This window comes from Microcebus murinus, chromosome 12 (genome assembly GCF_040939455.1).
Source record: "Microcebus murinus isolate Inina chromosome 12, M.murinus_Inina_mat1.0, whole genome shotgun sequence".
In the NCBI taxonomy this organism is placed as follows: Eukaryota; Metazoa; Chordata; class Mammalia; order Primates; family Cheirogaleidae; genus Microcebus; species Microcebus murinus.
Genome location: NC_134115.1, coordinates 36,686,381 through 36,706,766, shown reverse-complemented (window position 1 = coordinate 36,706,766; position 20,386 = coordinate 36,686,381). Strand labels below are relative to the sequence as shown.

At 35.5% G+C, this 20,386-nt stretch overlaps 1 protein-coding gene across 42 annotated transcripts in view; it reads left to right on the top strand.

Annotated features, from left to right (window-relative positions):
• PTPRD (protein tyrosine phosphatase receptor type D) overlaps positions 1 to 20,386 on the top strand; it is a 2,082,753-nt gene that overhangs the window by 1,778,878 nt on the left and 283,489 nt on the right. For all 42 annotated transcript variants that reach the window (XM_076008727.1, XM_076008702.1, XM_076008696.1 and 39 more), the window contains 2 exons: positions 6,657 to 6,802; positions 9,993 to 10,134. In XM_076008727.1, the coding sequence (XP_075864842.1) occupies positions 6,657 to 6,802; positions 9,993 to 10,134 (288 nt within the window). The remainder of the gene's footprint in view (positions 1 to 6,656; positions 6,803 to 9,992; positions 10,135 to 20,386) is intronic.

Genomic DNA, 20,386 nt, shown 5'->3' with positions numbered 1-20,386 from the left:
GTAGGTTTTCAACCTAACAATTTTGAGATGCTGGAAGGTAGTCTTTCAAGCAATTGGAAATAAGGACCTGACATTGGGAAAAAGTTCCAAGTGGGAGATACCTTTTCATTAAATCAAATCTCTTCATTCTGTCTTTTCTTCCTTTCCTCCTTTATTCCTGTCCGTCAGTATACTTATCAATCTTTTGTGAACTTAAATATTGATAGCTATACAGAGGCATAGACTCTATCCAGTGGAGAAGGCTTTTAGTAGTCATTCTCGAAGAATTAAGAGTTGAGGCCTAAAGAAAGCTAACGGTGTAGCCATTCATAGAAATATGTTGTTGAAGTGTCTTGAAGAGGAAAAGGATAAATCAACATTCAAGAATTTTATTGGGGTATTTGTCTTTTTCCATCATGAGCAAATCAAATGTGTAAGGAGAATAATACTAAAGTAATCTACCACACTAAACTTAGAACTTAGGTGATTGGTTTATAAATTTTGTGCCATTGATTTTTATCTGTTGGCCAGGCATCATAATCAGTTGATTTATCTCTGATTTCAGTTGGCTCCTGGGAAGATGTTATGCTTTAGGAGAAGAAATTCTATAGGCAGCATATTCTAGGTGAATTTTTTTCGCTTAACTAGTGAAAAATAATTGCTTGTAATATAGCACAAAGTGCTTAACGAATGGTTGATAAAATAATCAGTATACATTTTGTAGTTAAATAAAACAGATTTCAAAATATACAATAAATTGAGATACAACATATCTGTGCAGTGTCTTTGTAACTTTCCATCTTCAGATTTGGCCCAGGGAAAATAGCAGGGCTTCACAAGTAGATTAAAAGCCCATGACTTGCTCTAAACCTCAGTGAGCCTTCCTTGCTTTCTTTTCCTCTTTATTCCTCTTTCCTTCCTTCTAAGTATCTATATTATTGTAAAGCTTTCTATAAATCTTTAAAATAGGGGTAATGGTAGCATCATGGAGGACTGTTGGAAAACATTGGATGTTAGCTATATAAAACAGTTTAGTGCATGGGACTCACTAAAGAGTAGTTATTTCTTTATTTCATTCTGAAGTATAATGGTCCTTAAATCAAATTTTAAGGCTAAAAGGTTGTTTTGTGAGTTGTATGAAAAAGAAACTACCATAAATAATTCAATAACAAGTCTGTTGAAGATCTGTCTTGCCTGTGGATGTCAAGAGGTGACCCTATTCAGATCCGGTGTGATAAGGCAGATGGTTTATATAGAGGCCCTGGTTTATATAGAGCATCTGCTATGGAAAGCACTGCAGACTATATCTGTACCATGATTTTGGCCCTCCTTAGCAGTTTTATGTCATCAACTTTGGTACCTCCCTCTTCTATCATGTGTCCGTGCAGTTGTATTGGTGTCTCAGGCATTGTCCTCACTACTCCCTACCCTGTGAAAAATGAGCTAGTGATAACCAAAAACCCATCATCCACGCAGATTCTGGATGCTCTCCATGTTTGGGGCAACTGCAGCAGGATGTGCTGTGGCTGCACAGAATGTAAAGCCCTGTGACAGCTCCTTACCCACAAACCTTTAGACCAGGCCATTCCCCTTAGAAACACCCTTAACTTGCCTGCTGGGCTCTGCATTTCCCGCTGAACTCCAGAGGTGCCCTGTTCTTGGGCTTTCCTTCAGAGCCTCACCCTGACACTTAGGGAGGGAGAAAGATTAGAGATGAGCTCATTTGACGTTCTGGTAAATTCTATAGATCTTTTCAGGAGGAAGCAGATTCCTAAAGACAAGACTACCTGCATTTTTTATTTTTTATTTTTTTTTAATTTGAGACAGAGTCTCACTCTGTTGCCTGGGCTAGAGTGCTGTGGCATCAGCCTAGCTCACAGCAACCTCAAACTCCTGACCTCAAGCAATCCTCCTGCCTCAGCCTCCTGAGTGGCTAGGACTGCAGGTGCACGCCATCATGCCTGGCTAATTTTTTGTTTCTATTTTTAGTTGCTGGCTAAGTTTTTCTATTTTTAGTAGAGACAGGGTTTCACTCTTGTTCAGGCTGATCTCGAACTCCTGACCTTAAGCAATCCTCCTTCCTCAGTCTCAGAGTGCTAGGATTGCTACCTGTATATTCTTATGGAACATTGCCTCATTCTCTCCCTTGGTCTTATTTAATAGCATTATTAACCTTCCCCTTCCACGATTTTAAGTTCATCATTATGACAAATATCCCTTTAAAAACAAAGCTCTCTATTTAAGGAAATGTTAATCAGCTGAAAGAAACAAAGCCAATTAGTTACATGCTGTTAGTTTTGTTCACCATGCAACACATTTTCTTGATGTCCACAGAAACAGCTTATTAATTAGAATTAAATTAGACAAATGGCACCCTCATTTTTTCTCTTCACTTTCGTAGCATGTGACCCTTTCTATAAATCTGTTTTTAGTGATTTTAGTGATTCTCACTCAATCAATTTACTTCAAACCTGAGTTGTCTTCCTAACCTTTACGAATTTCTCATAAATTCTACAGCTGTTACTACTGGACTTCAGTGGCTCTCCTCCGTTAGCTCTACTTAATGTAGTATACTAACAGGAGAGTTTCATCCTCAGTACAGCTGTTTGTTAAGGACAGTCAAAGGCAGTTTTGCTGGGTTTGGTTGGTCCTCTCTAAATATAATAGCCACAAGTGCACATTCAGCTTATCACCTTGTCTTCAGCGAGCCTAGCAACTTGAAACACGATATGCATCAAAATATTATAACCATTACACATAAAGTTACTGTGCATTTGTTATACTTTAAGAAACAATCTAACTTCTTAAAAACAAAAATCAATCCTCACCCTGTGGCTTCTCTTGTGCTGAGTAGAAAATAATAATCTACTAACTTCCTGGAGCTACTGTCTGCTCTGTGAGTGCATCCTGAGAATGCACAGTCTTTAAAAACAGCAAGGGAGCCTGGCAGACACATTCTAGAATATCAACCATGCCTCTGTTCTGCGGTTTATTCAGGTGTAGCTTCCCTACTTTCCATTTAGAAAATAGACTTTCTGGGTCGAACAGTAATTTGACCTCTGCAGTGCTTGGCATTAGTTTAATAAAAGATCATACTCCTCACTTGTCAAAACCAGCTTGTGCAGAAATGCATTTTGCAGAGCACAGTGTTGCAGCTTCAGGTAGGAAGCAATGGCAGTTAGCTATAATAATGAGAGGATACCTCTCTAAATACTGGTAGGTGGAAAGTTCTAATGCTCTTCTCCCCGTCTTTACGCTCTTGATATTTCTTTTTTTTCTTAGACCAAGTATAACATTAATGGTTGTATCTCATGAAATAAAGGCGGAAATATTCACTATTCAGATCCGAGTGTGTCCTATATCGTGACTTTTTGGTAGACATCTTTGTTTTATGCTTTACTTGAATTCTCTTCCCTTTTTCCCCATCTTCAGAGCATGATTTTTAAATTTGGGCAGTGTCTATGACAAAAGAAGGCAGAGGATTCATCTAGTTCCTTTTATTAAGCTGAGATATAGAGAAGGGGAAGTAGGTGCTGTGTATTGTTATACACTGCTGAGAATAAAGATTTTTACTTGCTTTGAGCATTTGTTGGAGTTGTTATTAAGTTTAATCTTTTCTCTACATCATATCTTTCCTTTGGCTGGCTGCCTAGCATTGACAGCATGACTCTGAGAAATTTGACCAGCAAAGATGATTATTTATGCAACACACATGCTTACTGGAAGGATTTTATTGTATTATTTAGAATCTTACTTGGTATCATAGAATGATGACATTTATCCTTTCTGTGGTTTGGATTTTGTGGGTGAATATAGGAAAATTGGTATCAGATTACATAAAAGAAAGTCATGATTTTCTTGTCTGTGAAGGCCAGTGTCTTTCAATAGGTTAATTCCATTACTTGACTTGGTCTTCAGAAATAAAATCCTGTGGTAGCATCCAGTGGTCATGTCTTTGGCAGATTCTTATATATTGATACTTGTCAATATTAGTGTGAAAGTGTCAATGTATGACCAGAAAATCAATGAGAAACATAGCTGGAAAACATTAGACTGGCACTCACACCTCTTCTCCAAGTATATGGAAATTTACCTTCACTGCTTTTTTTAGAATGAAGATTTTATGTTTAATATTAATTTGACTTAGTGTCCTTTCCCACCAATTATTTCCAGAAGCACTTACCTAGGCCCTTAAGTGGCACCAGGACATAGGAAGCACTTGTCCAAGCAGCCATTGATCATTTGCAGATTGTCAGAATCTCCACCTTTACCTTATTCTTTGGGATGGGAAATGGGATGTTATCCCTTAAAAAAAATCCAATCCCAGTGCAGGGAAAGTGGCATCCCACCTTTAGTTTCATTTAATTTCTGATTAATATGCACTCATTTTATACAACAGCCGTTTACTCCCTCCACACATTATTGCAAGAAATTTCAAAACAGAACTTCAGTGGGAAGCTGGGTTGTTGTAATGGATTTTCATTTATGGTTGACAATTTTTTGACTATGGAAAATAAAAGGAAGGTACTTAAAAAGGACAGTATTATACCATTTAATATAGCAATGTCATGCATTTCGTTTTACCAGGAAAATTTCCTAAAAATTTTAATTGCATAATTGTAACTTCTATATTAGATGCTGACAAGCAAGTAGCTATTATCAATTTGCATTGTTTGAAACAGCCAAAAGGGAAATATAAAAACTTGTAATATTTTTGTTTGATTGTTTTCAGAAAAGTGACATGAATGTGGGGTTCTTTTTTATTCCTCTTGCTGTTAGTCAGTTTCAAATTGTTTTAAGTACTTCCCACAGCTTTTGGTAATCATCTAGTTTGTACTGCGGCCCAGAGGTGCTGCAGAATGTGATATCTTGCAGCGTTATTAGAGCCTGTTTTCTTTCCTAGTATTTGTGAACATAAACAGGCTCCTGTATTCCCACCAATTCCACTATCACCAAGTTGAATTTGCTGATGAGGTGGAAACTCACTCCCCAGGACCAGCATTGCAAAGATGCCTTTCCTAAACGTCCCTCCTTGTGGAAATAACATATTAAGCTAGAAAACCTTAAAACTGGAAGGGATTTCTACAAAATAATTTATTTAATATTTTTAACATTAAGAAGCAAAAAAGTTAGGTGATTTTTTTTTTCTTGCAAGATCATCCATATATATCACGGTGGAGTTGAGATGGGAATCCAGCTTCCCTGACTCCAGAAAAACCCAACTGAGCATCAGAACACATCATCACGCAACAGGAGGATCATGTGGGGATATGAAAACAGTGCAGAGAAAATAGTGGAGAGGAGCAAGCGAGGATGAACTTTGTTATTATTTTTTCCTTCCTCAGAATCTAAAGACTGATCTCAAAATCAATTTTATCTTTGATCACCTAAAACCATTTTTAAAGGACCATAATTGAAAAAGAGTAAGAGTGAAGAGAAAATGTGTAACAGGGATCAGAAAATGGGAAATGAAATGAAAAAGTAAAATGTTTTGGGGTTTTAAAAAATTTCTTACTGTAACGTTAATTGTGAAAACTCAAGGTTGCAAGACAGATGTAAAGAAGTAGGAAAAATAATTAAAATACCAACATTAGTGTTTTAATAATCTTTGTCCAATTTGTGTGTGTATGTGCACATGTACATTTTCCTTTATCTTCTATCCCTCAGCTATAATTCTGTATTATGCTTTTGTGGCTTATCATCGAATCATAGGTATTTCTCGTGTCATATGATAAAAACATCATTCTGCCATAGTTTATTTCACCATCAATTCCTGTATTATTTAAGGTTTAGGCTACTTACAATTTTTTTCTAAACAAATGATATGATGAATATCTTTGTGAATAAATAACTCATCTACATTTTATATCATTCTTGTATGATAGATTTCTAGATCATGAAATACAAGATGGAAAATAAGTTTTTAATGGGGAGGGGAGTGAATATTAGGCACATTTAAAGGAGATAGAGGACAGTTTCTATCCTTCTAGCCCTAGTAATCTTTAAGTCTATTGCTTTCTTTAAAGAAATCTTTTTCTTTGCTATGACTTTGGAGGCTTCTAGACTCATCTTCTTTTATGCAAATTGTGGTGTTAAGTTTCAAGTGAGGCAGCCCACAATATCTGGGTTAAAGAGTCACTTTACCATTTTTCCCCTCTTTCTATTTCTTGCCAAACCTTCTAATTCAGGGCTATATTTCTTGTCTCTTTAAAATTTCCTAGCATTTCTCTTAAATGTCACTAATTTTAATAGCTCAGCGGTGGCAGTGCTGCTTTCTGGCAGTGTCCTGATAGTGGCATCAAAGCAAAGAGCTAAAATTTTACTCACTTTGATTGATGAGCTCATTTTGTTACAGAGGACAAATTGGATTTTTTTATACTGGTAATAAAAATTAATGTGTGATGTTGCTTTTCGGATGTTATTGGATCTCTACCTTAATACAGATTTCAGCAATAAAAGCACTAACAGTTAACTTGACCAGAAAATTACTTCCTTCCACCCTCAAAAGTAAAAGGTGTTTTCCTAATTTTTTAATCTTAGTACATTTTTCTGTGTATGTATGTATTTATTGGTGGGAATGGGGTTGAGGATGGTGGGGAAAGCAGGGAAGTGGGGTAATAAACAGTCTGTATTTCAAGTTTCCATTTAATTGTGTTTTTTTTTCTTTTAAATTTCAGCACCTCCAAGGTTTACACGAACTCCCGTTGATCAGACAGGGGTTTCTGGCGGAGTTGCTTCTTTCATTTGCCAAGCTACAGGAGACCCAAGACCTAAAATTGTCTGGAACAAAAAAGGAAAGAAAGTCAGCAATCAGAGATTTGAGGTATTAGGTCCATTGTTCTGTTTCTCTGGGAGAAGAATGTATCTGTTCTATCTTCGGTTTGTTAGTTGCTTGCTTTGCTCTGATATAAGGTGCCATAATCACTGAGATATGGCTTCCTCATCTTGCAAGATGAGCTACATCTTGCAAGTAATTCCAAATGGCTTTTTTGGAAAGGAAAGTTGGGGGTTCAAGCAACTGACTTTTGTTTCTACATGTGCCGGGGCTCAAACAGTGTTTCTAGTACCCATCTGTCAGCTTCATCTTCAGGCTGTTTTCCCTTAGGGTTAAGAGGGAGCCTCACGTCCTAATAGGGCCAAGTCTAGAGGATGTGTGAAAGCTTGTCTCTCCCATAAGCTTCTTATCCGATTGGCTCTAACTAAGTTACATGTTTATCCCTGAGCTGATCTGTGTGGACAGGTGTATAATATAGGCTAATTAATTAAAGCCAATCAGAGTCTACCTCTGTTGGTTCCATCCAATCCCATGGCTTAGAATGAGAGAGAACAGTGTTTTCCCAAAGGGATTCAGTGCCTGTTACCAAGAAGAAGGGGAATGGATACTGAGTGGCAGATGAAGTTGTCCACTACACCTTGCATCTGTGTTTTACAAGTAGCATGAACTCGAATGAGACATTTGCTCCAGTATCTTAGTGTGAAGTACTACAGTACTCCGAAAGAAGCATACCCAAACAGGTTGGTATTGCAGATAGACCTATCGAAGATATTGATTTCCTTTATTCAAGAAAGCTCAGTGCATTGAACATGATGAAACATAAATCAGAGATTCTTTTTTGAGTGTTTGTGAGGAGTCTTATCATTTAGAAATTTGTTCATTCTTCAGGGGAAAAAACAGCAATAAGCTACACAGAGAAGGTGTGGAAGAAGCATACACTATCTCATGCATATAACTTACAATATGAAGAGAATAGCTTGATTTTTAGGGGATACCAAGATCACCAAAGTGCCCCAAATTATAAAACTCACTTCATTTTTACCTGAGCTTTTATTCTACTTCATGGCCTAATTCACAATTTGGCAGATTAAAGGCCATTTCTTGTTAAAAGAAATATAGCAACTACTAAATTCAAAACAGTTTAATTTTACTTATTTCCACAATCCTACAGAATTGTACAGGGTGATATGGGGTTCAAATGTATAAGAAACCTAATTTTAATGATGAACTTTGAAATCTGTACTATAATTTATTAATACAAATGATAAATTTTAAATTATGTTTTAAACAAATATTTAAATATAAAAATAATGTATTTATTTTTGAGGAATGTTTTTCCTACTTCATGTAGAAAATGATGTATATGTGCATTTTTGGTGCACTTTCTTTTTAAAATTTAGATGAAGTTAATTTTTCATTAAAGAGGAGTTTGATGTCATGCTTGCTAGGGACAATGGCTTCTTGACAAAATATTGTAACAGAAATTAAATTATAATACTGAACATTTCAAATCATGATCTCTGGTCAGTAGATAATTCCTAATGAAAGTCATGTAAACACATCCAGGGAAAATTAATTATTTTTACACAAAGCACCTTCATCAAATGGTATCAAGTTTTGCATTGATAATCTTTAATATCTGTAACTATATAGATAGTTTTTGCTTTCACTAGTCTATAAGGCCCATGAGAGCAGTAGATGAAATTGTTTTTGATATTTTTCTATCTCCAGTGCCAACTATGGTGTCTGGTCGTTGGTAGGCTTGTGATTAATACTGGATATTAAATAAGATTTTCAAACTAGAAATTATAACACTAGCTTGTAATGTGTGGCATATTGTTGTAAGAGAACAGGTCTAAATCTTGGAAATAGTTCAGAAGTGTAAACATACAAGGACATTTGATAATAATAAAAATTTAAGTTGGTATTAAAGACACTTAAACCATTCCCTACATTAAAACATGATGCCCATAAATAATTTTTTTTTTTTAAATAAGGGAGTAATTGACAAAGATCTCAGTAACTATGCAACTTTTCTCTTACAAGATACATAGTAATTTATTTTAAAATGTATACTCAATAGAGTTAAAAATAAATTGTAGTGCGTTGAGAAATGGGACATTTGGGATTTCTTCATAAATTTTGAACAAAAATGGAATGCACAAAGGACTTGAAATGAATATATTTTTAAAATATTCAGTCTCCTTCCTCTGTGTGTTAACATACACATAAAATATGGGATTAAGCATTGCATAAATATATTTATAAGGCATTCTCAATTTATTCACAATTTAGGCACATGGAAATATTATTCACGGGGAAATGCAAGAAAAAAAGCACATTATCTGAGTGAGTAGCTGAAAAAATGCAGCATAGTTATAGAAAAGACAGGTAGAGGACTATACAGCTTTGTATACATATTTATGAATATCATCGTCATTATCTTTTTTTTTTTTTACAAAAAGTAGTACTTAAATTAGCTGAGAAGTGCCTAGGATTATTAGCATTGTTAAACTGTTTCAGAGAAGAGTTCATAATGATGGTGAATTCAGGCTTAGTGTTTAGGACATTAATTTTCTGCCTGGTGAAGCAAGCCTCCATTTTATAGCAAGAATGCTCTAAAAATGCAGAAAATGCTAAGCTAGAACAAATACCGGAATGATTTATGGCAAAATTAATGCACCCCATCAGGCTTTTGGGTTGTGAAAGCCGTCTTGTTGGCTGCCTAAGTACTAGATTTATGCAGTTTCTCTTCATGGTTTGCTCATCTATACTGCTCAGGATGAGACACTTTAAGCCAGCAGAACTATCTATGGCGGCATGTATTAATCTTCACCTCACAGTCCAATTATTGAATGGATCCACATGTGCATGTGTGCTGTCAGAGAAAGGATAATTTGAGGTTTATCCATCATAGCTGCAAGTCTCTTGCAAAATTAATAGGATCAAATTGCCCAGTACGTACATACTAGAATATTTTTATGAGTAAACCCTGGGTGGTTTTTAGGAGAAGGTAGAAATCTACATTTTTGCATATGTAGTTTCATGTCTTTCTCCTTTTTCAGTAGACCATTCTTTAGGCCAACTGTTCTGTTTCATCACTCTATTAAAATTCAGTTTTAGAATGATGCTGAGTTTATTCTGAGCCTAATGGCTGATTTACCACTGCCTTGAGAGGTTTAGCTGAGAGGTAGACAATTGTAACAACACCTGTGACAGCTATTGTTTCCTCTAATAGGTAATAGAGTTTGACGATGGATCTGGATCAGTTCTCAGAATACAACCCTTAAGGACTCCACGGGACGAGGCCATTTATGAATGTGTGGCCTCAAATGTTGTGGGAGAAATAAGTGTATCCACTAGACTCACAGTTTTACGTGGTAAGTGCTCAAGCGCAAGGTTGTTCGTGTGTCATTGTTGCAATTCTTTCTTTTGCGGGATCATTAAAAAGACTAGCATTGTCATGATGCTTAAATAGGAAAAGAAATTAAATATAATGTTTATAAGTGTTGAACTTTAATTAGACAGTGGGCAGTTTAGTTTCTCTCATTATAGGCCTTGAAGAAATGCTCATCAGCAAAAGAAAAGAAAAGCCAAAAGAGGTGTTGATTTCATATGCCAGATATTGTTTTGATTTTTGGTAGAGAATCTAGAAAGGAAACAGGGTATGCTATTCTTTTGTACGTTAGCATCACTTGTGTATGGATTTTTCATACCTTGTTCAGCAGCTACGTTTTACAGACTACCAAAGCTGACACTGATGTTTGCAAAATTAAAGGAATAACCTCAACCTAAAGATGAGCTTCTCTTAAGCAATTGGTCCAAGCCAAGAATAAGAAAGACATCTTTCTGATTTATGTCAAAAACTGTATTTCAGTCTTCTTTCTTGGACCAACATTTACTGATCCAAGTGAACCGGGATGGTGAATCCTTTTCTGTGTCTCTGACTATGTTGCTTATACAATTTGACAAAGCATGGGCTGACTTGCCTAATCTCTAGTACAGTGTGTTCACTTTCTAGACTTTCTTTACCATGACAGTGTTAGAGAATAAAGGCAACTGATTAGTACTCTGTTGTATATCTCTAATTTAGTCTTTTGTGTAGAGATAAGAACATTGCCTTGATTTGGCACTTAGCAGTTGACATTGCTAGATTAACACTTCTTTGCCTTTATCTCTTTCTCCCTCAAACACTTCTGTTTGTTTTGTTTTGTTTTGCTTTGCTTTGAGCTTCATTTTGCTCTACTACAGATTTTAGGAGAAAAGATTTTCTTAAGATGGAGGGAAATTGGAATGAAGGGGTCAGAATTACAGAGGAATTTATATGGATTAAAAGCATTTCTCCTCCATCTGTTTCCTCATTGAGGGGTGTATTTATTTTGTATCTTTTATAAAATCAAAAGTAGTTTCCTTTCAGATCCGTTTGGTGCATCACATCTTTGTCTCTCTCAAGAAGGTACACCCTATTGATATTTTCAACAACCTACTTATTTCGAGTAGACAGTAATTAATAATGTAGGCCAAATTTACTTGGTGGATTTGAGATTTTTTTAAAAACCACACAAAATATCTTAGAAGTAAAATTAATTAGTTAATACAAAAGCTGAGAAAATGAGATTATTTGCATATACATTCTTAAATATGTTTTTAATAATATAAACACATTACTAAGTTGCAGGAAAATACTGACAACCGGATATCTATGTTTTGAATGTATGTAACAGAATGCTGCTTAAAAACAGACAAGTCAGCTTTGAACTACATTTCTAGCTATTATGACAAGCTAAGTTGATACAACAAATTTCCCATCTTTGATTAGCACATAGAAATGTTGACAGAATATCTGAAAATAAAATTAAATGCACAATTAGGCTTGCAAATAAGAAAGAGAAATTTCCGGGTGCTAAAAACAAAGAGGGTCCCCAGAGAAAACACAATTATAATCTTACAACCCAAGATAATAAGCGTATGACCATGTGCTTTAGGGCAGGAGTTTTTACTCTTCTGCAGGATGTAGGCATATGTAAAAGAAGATGGGAGTAAGAGGAACTAGACCAGCTTTCTGCATATAGGTGAGACTCTTGGCACTTACTATACAATACAAAGAACCCGGAAGCTTAACATAAAAGCTGGTCAGAAATAGTGAAATCTCATAGAGTATGGAACAGGCAGCTGTGAAGGCATTCACCCCACAGAGACATTCCCATGATCTAGGGCATATGAGCCTAGAGAAGGTCATTCAGATCCAGATGGGCTCATAGGCACCGGTTCTAAAGCATGCAGGCCAGCTCCAACCCACAAGGGAAGTAGCCCCAAGCACCGAAAGTAGAACTCATAGTTTGTGAACTACAGATAGTTGAACTGTATGAAGGGGTTTTAAAATAAATAAATTAAAATATTTGAAAAGGGAAGGGAAGAATAAGATATTAGGGAAAGAATAAGAATAAGGCAAGAATATGACATTAGGGGAAAAGAGTAGAGGCAAGAATAAGACATTAGGGAAAAAAGAGTAGAGGTGTTAGAAGTCAGAGTTGAGAACTGGAAGAAATCTTAAAGACTGTGTTTATACATGCTATAACACATACTACAGAAACTACGAACATATGTTAATGTACGTACAATATATTTGCAAAAATTTAAAAGTGTCTGAAAATTGTAGTCATTTTTCATTTATTCATATCTGAAGCAAAATCTGACTCATTTCTTGATCTTTTGAAGTTTTAATCTCCATATAGTTACCTAATTTAGAATTAATGTTATCATATAGAAATTGTATTATGAAAGATACTATAAAATAAAATTTATCAGAAACTTTGAGTTTTCCAACCTCTAAATCCTTTGAATTCCTTAAAAGGAAATGAGGGCAGTCATTTGTGTGACTTAATCTTTATGCATTTGATGCCTTAATAAGAATTAATACACTATTAATAAGAATTTGGAGGAAAATATCACTTTACTTAGAAATTCACATGGATTAATGTTTTCTGGCCTCTCAGCTGGCTGGAGTTCCACCATCTCATCTGTTTTTATACAGCTAGTCTCCACGTAAAATAAATGCATTAAAATTTTTAAATATGATCTTGACATTCTATGTGACTATCATATGTAAGTAAATTTGTGTGAAAATTTGTGATTCAAGTAAAGTAGTTAACCCTTCCAATTTTTTTTAAAGACTATATTTAGCACCTTTGGAAATGTTTCATGAGAAAAACTCTCAAAGGTATTTTGAACAAAGGAAAAGTAGTCTAAACATAAGCTTACAATAGAATACTTTTATACATCCTTATAGGATGAAATAAATAGAAATGGGAATTATCTTTATTTCCTAGAGTCACCTCTTTGTTTAAAATATCTAAATGTTGATAATTAATAATATCTTTTAAAAATATTTTAATGGCAAACTGACATTTGTAGACTTTGAACATTGTCAACAGTCAAATAAACGAGTGCAAAGCAGTTCATACCACAGTGGATGAACTTTGTGTCCATTTTAAGTTCACTTCCTCTTGTGAATCATGTTGGCAGACACTCAACCACTCTGTTGCAGTAGGAGACCACTTTACAATTTTCATCCAGTGGCCCTCATCAGATGCCCATTTTGTCTACATGGGTCATTTACTTTTTCCCTACTTTGCTGACAAATGCCAAAAATGTGCCAACCGTCATGATGGGTTTTGTGTAAGTGACCTGGATGGAGATCACTCATTTATGTCACACAAGCTACTGGATAAACTAATTTATTGCAGATTCAGACATCTGACCTGTGTGGTTAATGAAGAAGACATTGAAATATTAATAATACTCTGACTACCCGTGTACCTTGAAGGGGGCATTTCAAGACACAATTGTCCCTTAGTAACTTGTTTCAAATTAGCCTGGCTCTCAAAAACTGATTCCAGAAGAAAAGGTAAATACAAGCTCAGGCCAAATGTGCCTTGAAATGAGATTTTAAATCTTTGAACAATTAACCATTTATGCTATAGAGTATGATTTGTGCAAGAAGAAGTGGGAGAAGAGGAGAATGAATGTGGTATATCTGTCCTCTAGGTCATTTGTATTTTTTAGTTGCCTTAACTGTGGAAACACAAGCAAATACCAGTTTCCCAGATAGAGAGCACTTCAGGACACAGAGCATCTCTGCTATGCACATGTTTTCCTTCCTAAGCAGTACTTCTAAGTGAAGGCCTCAGGACTCACTGAGAGGTTATTAAAGACTAAGCCTTAACTAATTGTGGAATGTTGCTAAGGACAATGGATTAGCTATTAGGCTTTCAGTGAGGCACAAGCATAGGATCAGAGAGGGTGTTTTAAGAAGAGGGATTATCAGCCATATGAAATTGGTTCGATCTGTATCTTTGGTTTACTGGCCACAATTTCTTCCTGATCAAAAATATCAATAGGGAACCATGTAATACAAATTTATGGAATGATAACTGGGGATGAAAATGTTCTCTCTGATCTATGTTGTCAGCCACTGGGAAGGGAAAATGAGATATCACCATCCATAGACTTTTCTTTCTAGTAAGAGTCTAAGAGCACCTGTCTTTTTGGAACAAGAGGAAAAACATCAAGAGTCCTTTCTTCTTGCTTACATAATCCCCCCTCTCTAAGAGAAAGTTCTGGAAAAACTTAATCAACTTTGTCTCCATGTGTGACTAAATATCATGTTTCTTGATCCTCGATTTTTTTAAGGATAGTCATCAGAAAATACACATTTTTTTGTTACCCCAAACAACATGGAATAGATCATTTTTAAAAGCTTAATGGATAATTTTTAGAAATTTGCCCATTTCCAAATAGCACTCCCCCCAAAACTATAATCACCACTACCACAACCGAACAAGATAAAATACTAACATTGCTGCTTTTCTCTATATATAGGAAACTAGCTTATTCATAGAATATATACAAAGTACCATAATTATCCTAAAATGTCAGCTGACCAGATATGAGGCATTTTAGTTACCCACTTTAGCAAACATATTTTATTAAATGGTACTGATAAATGAGTATCTGCTCTATATCTTAATATATCATTTGTGAATGAGCACCATCAGGACGTAGGATAATATGCAAAGTGCCCAAGTCTACGTCTTGGATAATTTGTATTCCAGTTCTGGCTCTGTCAAAGTAGCTGTGGCATCTTGAGCAAATCTCTAACTTCCCTGTTCGTGTTTTTTTTTCTTTTTCTTTTTTGCCTCATATGCACAGTGAAGGCCTTAGATTGGTGATCAGATCAGTCAGATCGCTTCTTTCTAGCTTTCTATGATTCAGTGACATGCCTATTTCAGCAAGTCAGTTCTTGCAAGATGGAAAAAAATATGTTCCCTGAAGGTGACTATTACTGAGATAGTAAAACACACAGTGAGCAGTTGGATGAGACAGAGAAGGCACTGCAATGGGAAATAGAGAGAAATGTTTGCATAATATGTCTGTTTCAGAAAATGTAAGCCATTATAGCAGTTGTTAAAACACACACACATACACACACAACTTTTACAATCTTTCAGGGAGAAGGCAGTCAACTATGTCTGCCATTGTGCAGTACCCTGTGATCAGAATTAGCATGTTCATTACAGTCTCATTTTATTAATGCCTCTTTTTGAAGATGAACACAGTTGTCCCCGCTGTGAAAATGGTACTTTGCCGGTTATGTTATAAAGTGGTCTCGGCTGGGGATCCAGGCTAGGAACATTAAAGAACAAAGCACAGCTGCTTGACTGTCACACAAAAGGAGTTTTATGAAAGACTGAAACAAAAGGAAGGGTGGTCGACACAGAACAAACTTGCTGGCAGTTATGGTACTGAAGATTACTGACAAGGCTTATGAAATAGTTGAGTCCTTGGAATAAATTGATACCATCATGATAAAGCCTTCCTGGGTATTGCATTTCCATGCTGGAAAAAGGTGGTGATGGGCAGAGCCACTTTAAGTAAGTAGAAACTTCTGACTTTCCATAGTGTAATCTCCAGAATTTAAAAATACCTATTCTTTGTGTATCAGTATTCACAAGGCAGGAGCCCATGTGGACAGTCCACAGGAGACCCTTGTAAGGAGAGACATTAAAACAGATAATATTTGGGAGAAAGTGTACATGTGTTATGTTTCCTTGTGATCCTTCTGAGGATCATCTTGTGGACGATGCCTGCTCCTTCCTTGGAACCATTATTCTTTGTTTTTCCACACTGAAGGTACATCTTCAGAGGGGCTCAGAGAGAATGAGTGTACTTGTCAGTCACTGCATTTAATAAGAACAATTTTTTTGACCTCATATTTAAATATTATTTTTAGGAAATTTGAAATGAACATAAAGCCATGTGAGTGTTTACTGTCAATTGACTTGTTACTGAAACCACAGAAATGTAGAGCTCGAAGGGAATTTCGTGTTTACCTAGCCTAATCCCTTATTTTTGATGTAAGAAAGAAACCAAGGTCCAGGGAGTTTCAAATAGTTTTTTCTTGGTCATGCAGCTAAGACTTTCTTTGGGTTTTACCAAGTCTAAAATGATCCCTGCTGTATTATGTGGAGCGATGTGTTTTCACCTTTTAGATATTTACTTTTGATGTATAAGATATTATCCTGGAGGAACAATGTTCTTCCAGCTGGCAAGGCCACAGACAAGCATGGTGGGAAAGAAAATAATGCAAAAGTGCCACAGGTGTGCAAAGTATGCAAAAATATTACCTGAGTGATACATCATGGGATGGAGGGGCCTGCTGGGTTGAGTCTTGAAGAATATGTAGGATTCTATGAGACAGAGCTAGCATGAGAAAATTAGAGACAGAGAAGGTTCATCAGCAAAGTTGCATAGGTAAGAAATTGCTAAATAGTGGTCGTGGTCGTGGGTGTGGGTGTGGGTGTTTGGGTTCTCCAGAGAAAGAGAACCAATAGGATGTATATGTATATAGTAAGCGATTTATTATTTTTAAAAAATGGCTCATGTGACTAATGAGGTTGACAAGTCCCAAGATCTGCTTCATTCAGCTGAAGACCCAGGAGAGATGATGGTGTAGTTCTAGCCCAAAGGCCAGTAGCCTCAAGACCAGGAAGAGCAGATGTTTTAGATTGAGTCCAAAAGCAGAAAAAAGCTGATGATATCCTAGATCAAACATATTTGGGCAGGAGGAATTTCCCTTACTCTGGGGAGGGTCAGCCTTATTGTTTTATTCAGTCCTTCATCTGATTGGATGAAGGTCAACCAGTTTAGGAAGGGCAGTCTGGTTTACTCATTGTACTAAATTAAACATTAGTCTCATCCAAAAACACCAATACAGTAACACCAAAATAATGTTTGACCAAGTATCTAGGCACTCAGTGGTCAATCAAATTGACACATACACTTAACCATCATAGGTAGGTATAAACAGTAGTAAAAGTGGAGTCGAAGTAAAATAGTAGTAGAAGAAAATGTGGTTGGGATGTACCTCATTGGCTAAGATTGAACTTTGTAAGTGAGAAATCATGTGATTAAGTTAACATAAACCATCTCTGTGTGATTTAAAATTTGCAAAGGAGTTTACTAAATTCTTACTGTATCAGACAATTCATAGTCAATTATACATAATTGATGTTTAAAACTGGATATCTGGTTGGCTTTCATTGACAAAATTTGAACAGTTTTTAAAAATTCAATATTCTGGTTTTCAAAATTAGTTTTATTTTAAGCTACTAATTAAGATGTAATTTTAAAAGTTGTGCATGCATAATTTTTTGAGATTTGAGGCACAGATATACCAAATGCCCATGTAAGGTTTAATTATCAAAGTCCTAATTACTCATCTTCTTAGAAGAGCAAGTAACTTATTTTATCTTATGATAAAAACAATGACTTTTGAATTAATGCCACATTAAGTGCAGCTATGATGACATACATCCTAGTATTCTTAACATATTTCATTACAAATTGCAGGAAAATTTTAAGACTATCTTATGTGTCATCTTCCTAAATGAGCTGTTTTAATTTACATCTCAAAACTTTCCATAAGCTTTTTTATCTTAGAAGCTTTTTTATCTTAAAAGTTTACCTTTGTTTTTAAAACTTCACCTTTGCATTAAATATGTATTATTTTCACCTGTTAACAGAATGAATTTTTTTTTAAACAGATTTTGGTCATAAGTGTAACACTATTAAAATTTTTCTCACATGCCTGATGATATCTGTGTTCACGTTTAAGATTTGATTATATTTTGGATTTTCCCAGAAGTGAGTCTGCAGTTTTTAGAGTATAATACCAATAGAGATATTTAGAAGAATGAAGCTATGTACAACTGAGACCAGCAAATGAATATTTATATTTTTCAGATTTGTTTGCTTTTAATTTGCTTCATAGCACTTTCTACTATGTGAAATTTTACTTATTTCTTGAGACTTTTATTTTGTATACCCTCTTCCTTTTGTCTAAGCCCCATTACATTTTTCTATGGCCAGAAATATTGTTGGCATTTACTGGGCACTCAACATGTATTTGTGGGGTGAATGCACACGTATGTAGGAGGATATACAGATACGGTTGTGTGGACACATACAGGGCAATAAAAGATCGTTTGGGCAGGAATTAGCCTCACTGTACATATAATATTAGTAGACAAAGTGATCATTATTTCAGTGGCCATTATATAGGCTGGAGAGTGTGACTGAGAACTAGAAAACCCAGGCAGATGGAAAGGCAAACTATTAATACAGAGAGTGATACAGAGGGAATGAAAAGAAATGCTCTCTGTAGCTAAGATAAACATGAGTTTGTAGCAACATTCCCGTTTCCTACCTGTGTGGGTTTGGACATATTACTGAAGTCTAAATGTTAAATTCCTCATCTGTAGAGTGGGGGATAATCCTCACTACCTTTTAGGGTTGTTTTGAGAAGTTAGGGATATATATATGTGTGTGTGTATATATATATATATATGTATATATATATATATATATATATATATATATATGACGCATGTGGCACTATGATTTGAATAAAGAAGTTGCTGAAAAATGTTAATTTCCTTCCTTCTCCTTTTATTATCCCTGTGAAGCTGAACTGTTTGGTTTGGCTCTCTCGTCCAGTACTGAATCCCAAGCATCTGGAACAATGCTGGGCACATAGTCATTCAATAAACTTTCATTATATGAACACTGGCTGTGTTGATGAGAGGAGAGAAGGTCAAGAAGCCTGGCAAAGAAATTTTCTGTGTCTGTACAACTGTGCTTAGTCTAAGGGACTGAAAACCAGCTTTTCACATGGAAATAATGTGATAGGAGAATCTGAATATATACATGTATTACCAAGTCATTGAAATACTGAAGATAATTTGTTGGTGCAATGCTCTCTATTATGCCATCCCAAGAATTTTAGTTTCTACCCCCTTGCATTTGTGCTTATTGTTGTATTAACACACATTTCCATATTCTTCAGAATGCTCATACATTAGAACCAGGCAGTCAATTGCTTAGACTGCCTAAGTCAAACTAGGGCCATACTTCAAATATGATTTCTGTTCTATTACATCTAGAGTAGCCTAGGTCACATAATAGGTAAAAACCTACAATTTTTTTGAATGCCCTTGAAAATTAAGCATCATTAGTTATATATCTGAAAAGAAGCTGGAAAATCTCTTCATTTAAGCATTTAACAAGGTAATAGAAAAGGAGTTTTTAATTTGGTTTGTTGTTTCTGTTTTTTAGGTATTTTTCTGTTACCAAGCTTGGTGTGGGCAGTGACAGAAGGTGTAGTTATGAGTTAAAGTTCTGCAAATACATAGACCCAAGTTCAAGTCTTGACTCCAATATTTGCTCTGTGGCAGTTTGCACATTTCTTAACCTCTCTAAGCTCCAGCTTCTTTATCTGTCAAGTAGAAATAATGAATCCACTGCCTACATTTGAGAGTATGATTACAGGAGATGATCCACATTAAAGCTTTTAGCAAAGTTCCAGGCATTCTGAAAATGTCAGTTGTTGTGGTTATGATTATGGTCAGTATTATTGTGATCAGTGTTATCATTATCAAAAATTAATTTATTTTGAGTAAATGGTATTGTCCCATTTGTGGAGCAGAATTTTCTGACATAGGCAAAAAAGTCAGGCTACTTTGTCCACTAAATAATCATGTGGTCCAGATATGTGAGCCACCATTTAGCCACAAAATATTTGTAATTTGAATGTCATCCTGTTTATGTGATTGGGGGGAGTGTATTAAGAGAAAATGAGATGAAACTTTGCTTTTATTCTAAAGAGAGTTATCTCCATGCCCAGACTGGAAGTTCTTGAAGGCAGGGCTTTGTTTTTCTCAAGACTATGCACTTGGCAGTAGGCACTGTGCTTGACACATTATAAATGTTCAGTAAATATTTATTGATTGAGTGAATGAATGACAAATTTCAGGAAGAAGCTTCTAAATATTTTTCTTTGGGAACTGCTAGATTTAAAGTTTTATTTAAAAAAATCAGAAATGTCAGAATGTGTTGCTTCCACATCTAGAATATGCATGCAATATATGAGAAGCAATTTGTATTAATTCATGAATTTATTCAGTTGATAATATGGCTCTCTCTATGCCAGGGAATATGCTGTAGGTATTGGGAATAAAAAGATGGAAAAGACACTACCTTTACTTGCCTTTAAGGAAGCTACAATTTCTTTTT